Source organism: Talaromyces atroroseus (genome assembly GCF_001907595.1).
Source record: "Talaromyces atroroseus strain IBT 11181 chromosome Unknown scaffold_18, whole genome shotgun sequence".
Classification (NCBI taxonomy): Eukaryota; Fungi; Ascomycota; class Eurotiomycetes; order Eurotiales; family Trichocomaceae; genus Talaromyces; species Talaromyces atroroseus.
This window is the reverse complement of record NW_017971450.1, coordinates 144937-150936: the sequence shown is the minus strand read 5'-3', so window position 1 is coordinate 150936 and position 6000 is coordinate 144937. Positions and strand designations below refer to the sequence as shown.

The window sequence follows — 6000 nt, the reverse complement described above, 5'->3', positions numbered from 1 at the left end:
TCTAAGAATCTCTGCATTTGTTGTCTGTCCGCGTTCATAGATCTAGATGCAAATTTTTAGCGTTTCAATGTAGGCATGCAACCATCCTGTCATTATTATGTACCTAGGTCAAACTGAAGCTGGCAGTCGCTAGAAGGGAAGCTGGGGCAATCACAATTATTGAGTCTCGCCAGCTTTCTCTTCCTTGTTCCGACTTTCGACAACGGCCTTCGAAACGACAGTTGTCGGATCATATCTTTATGCGGCAGGACGAGATCACTAGATGGCGTGATGCTGTCTTCGCCTCGCGACAAATCATAACGAACAAAGGTACTACTAGCTACATTGAGGCTCTGGACCTCGATTCATTATCCCATCCGCCGCCGGAACGCCTTCCTAAGCCAGGTGAGTGTCTGAAAAACGTTTTAAGTGAATATAGCAATAGCTAATAAGACCAGTAGTTGCATGCTTTTACATTCGATTTCTTGATGAAGAAAAAGGCTCTTACTACTGAGCTCTTCATCTGAACAAAAGGACAGTTCGCGATCTTATCGTCAAGATCGCAGAGAAACGTGAGCTTGATCCAGATTGCATTGTTCGCATAGTACGTGTCAATTGGAGCGGAGTCGAGACTATAGTGGATGATGATATTGTTCAACAAGTACCTGAAGGACAGGATATGTTGGCTGAAGTCACCGAGGCATTTGGATTGCAGTGTTCTACTACAAGCATTAGTTTTCTGCTGATGGCAGCCGTGGAAATTCGTTTGACTTATTGAGATGCGAGCGCAAAGATTTTATCACAGCTCTGCTAAAAAAAAATCTGAGCCCAATCAGTCACATCTACGCCAAGCGGGCCTAACCAGAAGGATATTAATATTCCTCTCAAAAATCTACTCTGTAACTTAAGCTCGGCATAGGAATATTTGTCCTCCGTAAATATACAGCGATCACTACGACGTCAGAATTAGCCCGACACAGAAATCTTCCTACAAGGGATTGTTACGATATCGTAAAGAGACCGACATAGTGTTGCTGCCCCCAGAGGATTGTTGCAATATCGTAAATAATCCGACATAGGCTAGCCGCCCGTATGGGAGGTTTTCGATAAATCGACAAGCTTAATCCTAGGCCCGTCCATACTCCAATCACAATGTTCACACAGATTTTTGTCTTGTGTGGGGCTGTTGGGAGCTCGTCCAATGAAGTTGAGCGTGTGCACGGGGGTCGAGTTTGGACAGCTCGAGGTGGGGGTTGAGAAGAGATTTTAACAGGAGCTTTGAGTTTATCTCTCCTCTGTCAATTGGAGATGACGGTGAAACTTCGAGTAACGTGTTTGCTCTTTCCTCAACAAAACAGACCGGTTCTGAGGCCGTATTTCTCATCAACATGACTACTGTTCACATTAATGAACACAATCTGAAGTCTGATGAACGATCTGACAATGACCATCGTATCCGACATCTTCATTCCTTCGAACAGGCTGCTTCGGATTCTGCCTCAGATCTTGGCCGCATTTTCTTCTTGTCTCCGCTGCCAACCATCGTGCTTGATGCGAAACTCCAAGTGGTGCAAGTTTCCAATAGCCATTTGGTTATCAGCGGTTATAGTCGTGCAGAACTAGTGGGTTGAAGTGTCTATGACCTTCCTGCCCACAAGGCAGGTGCCTGCCGCCAACACTGTTAGCCTTCATCGGGTAGTAACGGACGCCATCAATGCAAGCGAAGTGCGGATAATAGACGATATTGAAATTAACGATGGTGTTGGGCACACAGTGTATAGGGTCTACATTATGCCCGTTCAGGATTAAGGCAAGCTACTCTACGTGGTTCTGACGGCCTACAATGTGACCAGGAAACGCTAGGCTTAGGAAAATCTCGCATCTAGTCTATGGGGCGAAGAGTGGATTCAGGCTCTTTTTCAAGTTGGTGCGTCCAGTAGAACAACGTCTGCAACAAAGCAGCCAAGCGCAAGTCACTGTTCAGGTTCTGGAAATACTTATAGTCATTTTCTACTCTTTCCTCTTATGTAATTGGCTCCTAAACTTTTGTGTTGCATACTGATCGCTTCGGAGCTTTGCCGGGTGGCGCCAAGGTTTGTCTCTAATATTGACGATTGCAGAGATCAATGTCCCGCTGCACGACATCTTCTCTGAGTGACCTGCGGTCTCATGGTGGGAGGTAAAGAACTAAACGGCTGTCGTATGTACATCATTGGTTACAAGAAGCTTTGTAATGCTAATTTATCCAGCCCAGTATACCTTTTTGCTAGTAGATGCTCATCCCAGTGGAGTGTTTGAGGGCTATCAGACAGTTGTCTGGCATATGGCCTGTCTGACCATTGCCCTCGATTATTTTTGCTCTTGAATGACGTCATTTCACCATAACCTGAGCAAGCTCGGGCGTAAGTTTCCCCCAAACTAATATGGGTCAGTCATCACGTGGCCCTCAGGTTTGTTCCTAAGTTTCTAAATCCACTTTGTCAAATGACTAACCGTATGACTCACCAGGAACTACGAGAGAACGAACGTTCTAGAACGGCTCGTGCATTGGATCTCCACTTTGTATACCAAGTGGGTTTTTGATCTCGTCTCAGCTGCAAGACAAAGCATCAACTTTTTAATCTCAGCCAGTCTGTGATGCACCCATATTTTCTAAATCTGCACTATATGGCTTGGTGAAATGGGTTCTGATTATAGAGTTCATAAAAATAGAGCAGGATTTTCATCTATCACTCTCAACTCCGAGAAAAGTTTAAGAAGTCGGAATCTGTTGTCTTATGACGTCATCACCACCATGTCTTTGATGGGCATATATTTCACCAGAGGGGTGACTGAATTGTTTCAGATGGATATTGCTGCCTACAGGTGAGAGTAATATCACGTGGCGCTCAGGGTCTATGGTATCCCCACGGAATGATGGCATATTCTATCGCGGTCACTATGAGCCACGTTGGTTCAAGAAGAGTGCAGCAATCGATACATTTATCATCAATAATCACACGTTTCCATGTCTGGTCACTGTAAAGTACTTTGGGGCTACCTTGGATTCTGAGCGTTCTGCTATTTCCTTGATCTCATCACCCCTCAACTTTTCTTTGACTTCCGTACCATGGATCAAATTCAAGCTATAATATCAGCAAAGATCCGAGAAGGGTTAGCCCTCTGTGGCCTTAGTGACATCAGCGATGAGCCGATACAACATGAAGTGATACGCATCTCACAATATGGTGAATTCAAAGCTCGTGCTGAATCATATCGAGACTAACCGCCATTGCAGCTCATCAATGCCAACGACGTGCTGCGAGCGACAATGCCCAAACCCCGGCGATGAATCTGGACGCAACCTCCTGCACACCGCCCCCCTCACCGCGACCAAATAGAGTCTCCGACCGAATTTCATCAAAGAACAACGGGCAGCGTACCGAATACCGGGGCTCGAGCAGTCCGTCGAAACGACCAAAAAGAAGAAAAGGTACTCAGATTAACCATCATCGACCCAGATAGTCATGGATAAAAGCAGAACAAGGGACTGATAATCTACATCAGTTAGTAAGGACGTGCCACTTGGCAAATCAGACAAGATTTCGAATGTCACAGTGATGGATCAATCGTCGGACTCAGAAGAGGACAGCGATCAAAGCCGACCGGGCTTTCCGACTCCAAGCTTGTCTTCTTTTGTGCCAACAGTAGTAGATGGCAATACCGCAATGATAATTATGACGGGTATCATGTGGAATTGCGTCAAACGGAACAGTCTAATGAATAAGTACGGCCGGCACACTAAATCGAGTTACCTAACAACAAAGAACGAGGATATCATCCGGTATGTTGACGAAACTGCTAGCCAGGATTATCACGAGGCGGTCCGGATAGTGAAGAGGGACAATGCATTCCATATGGGTCGGACTCTCCAACATCGATACAAGGAGACAGTTTACTGGGACATCATTCGGAAAGGAGCGAGACTGATCGATCCGGCAACGCTACCCACCTCCAAAGGGCCCCTTGATGGTTTTACCCCGGCGGAGAAAGTGGCTACTCAACAGTTCATGGACGAAGTCGGCTTTGGAGTTAGCCCTGAGAACCAGCGGCTTTGCCGTACTCTGTGGAAAAGTCTGTATGAGCTACGACAAGCGGGCATCTGTAAGACTCTGTATTACCGCACTAAAGAATTTGACAATTATTGCCAGAAAGCTTCCAAAAGAGAGACCGAAATCTCATTGGTGGAGACCATCAAATCGTGGGACAATCTCTTTGGCCCGCATCTCGATCAAATTGAGGCCCGTGTAGCGAGATTTGCTGAGTCGAGTTCTGTCCATCCACCAAAAACAGAAGGCTTGGATTTTTCGGAAGATATCTGGAATCAAGTGCCTAATAAATGGTGGTCTGCTGAGGAAGCTGCCTCCTACCAAGTCACTGATGAGCACAAAACAATCTTTCTCGACATAACAGGAATCCTCTTGGATCCTTTAACCGGGGGCGAGGTGAACAAGGCCATCTTTATGTCGCTCACTAGGGCTAGCGATGGCCTTCCTTCGGTGCGTCCGATGATTCCAATTGATAAAGGGGATATTCTGGGGATTTTTGCTGGAATGATTCGGTTCACGGCAAAGTACGATCCTATCTACGGCATTCCTGGTCCAATCGAAACCCTCTGGCTAGATTATTCTCAGGTCACCGGGACGTTGAACCACATGAAAGTGTCGCAGCCCGGCGGCGATTCAAATGTACAACTTTGTTGGAATTTGATCCGCCTATCAGGCGAATCCAGGCCTTCTCTCTCCTGGATAGTTTCGGTACAGGCCACAAAACGTATCATGCCTTTCGAAGAGCTTGTCCGGGAAGCTCCTCGAAAAGAACAATATCTTTTACACCGGTCGCCAGTCCATGCGAAGCGTGGTTTTACCAAGGTCTAAACCGTTGGCTAATAAATGTTTGTCTTGCGGAACTCAAGTATAGAGGCAGCTTCGTGGGCTATGCGTATTTGGAGTGGCGTCGCCTGGTACAGTTTGAAATGAGAACGCAGCGGATACTAGATGTTGACAGACCGAAGCTGGATTTTGGCGATGATTTCGCTGATGTGGCTTGGCTCAGAGATTCGTCTAACTCCAGGTTTAATCGAATATCTAGAATTGTCGAATATCCAGAATTGTCGAATATCCAGAATTAATCGAATTTCCAGAATTGTCGAATCCTCCTTTACACAGGGATGGACCAACCCCAGAACCCCAACATCCACAGCCCGCTCAATCAACTCTCCGAGATTTTGGACAGGAAGTACGAGATCCAACTCGACCAACTGGAGAAACGACAGCCACACATTGTGCCTCCGTGGTGGACCCCTCCGTACACCCGCATTGCTGAATCTCCGGAGGCGGCAATTCAAGAGCACAACGCGATTGAACAATCAACTTATGAGCCTGGATTTTCCTCTGACCCAAGTGCACAGTTTCGAACTGTTTGTCTCGCGAGCTGAGAGGTTGGAATGGGTGCGATCTCTCCAGGCCCGGTGCTCCTTTGCTAGTCGATCTGCTGTGTCAGCCAATCTGGCCAGAAGACACATACACCGATTTTGGCGAGACATCGAGTGGCTCTTAAGGCTCGCCGAGAATGGGCCTCTGACATTCAAGCGTCGTATCTTGGAATCCGGCATAGAGTCTGCTCTCCCACATCACTACTACCCACATTTTCACCTCTTCTGGGCTCATGGCGTCCTCGTCTTCGGTATCATCGCCCAGCCAGTCACCAAAATCATCCAGGGGATCAAAATCGTCGTATCGCGTGAGTATGAATGAGTCTGCTTCTTGATATGCGAATTCGAGATCTTTTTCAACTAAGCAATATACTGGTCGTCTCCCACTTCCACTCGGATCCGCGTACCAAAAACCAACGAGTACGCCTTCATCGATGAATACAGGAGTTGAACGCAGCTCACAGTCTAAGTGATCCTCATCGAAAATTATATCTCGTTCTAGATAACTTTCTATCTCTACCGAGGGGCGTGGTGTGTCTGAATTAATG

General features: G+C 46.7%; 2 protein-coding genes across 2 annotated transcripts; both read left to right on the top strand.

Moving 5' to 3' along the window:
• Window positions 1-239: 239 nt before the first annotated feature.
• Window positions 240-757, top strand: UA08_09155 (hypothetical protein; the record flags this gene model as incomplete). The annotated part of the gene is made up of 2 exons (XM_020264138.1): window positions 240-384; window positions 519-757. 2 exons carry the CDS (start codon window positions 240-242, stop codon window positions 755-757), a joined length of 384 nt encoding a protein of 127 aa, XP_020115695.1.
• Window positions 758-2773: 2016 nt separating this feature from the next.
• Window positions 2774-4895, top strand: UA08_09154 (hypothetical protein; the record flags this gene model as incomplete). The annotated part of the gene is made up of 3 exons (XM_020264137.1): window positions 2774-2844; window positions 3240-3451; window positions 3526-4895. 3 exons carry the CDS (start codon window positions 2774-2776, stop codon window positions 4893-4895), a joined length of 1653 nt encoding a protein of 550 aa, XP_020115692.1.
• Between the last annotated feature and the right edge of the window lie 1105 nt (window positions 4896-6000).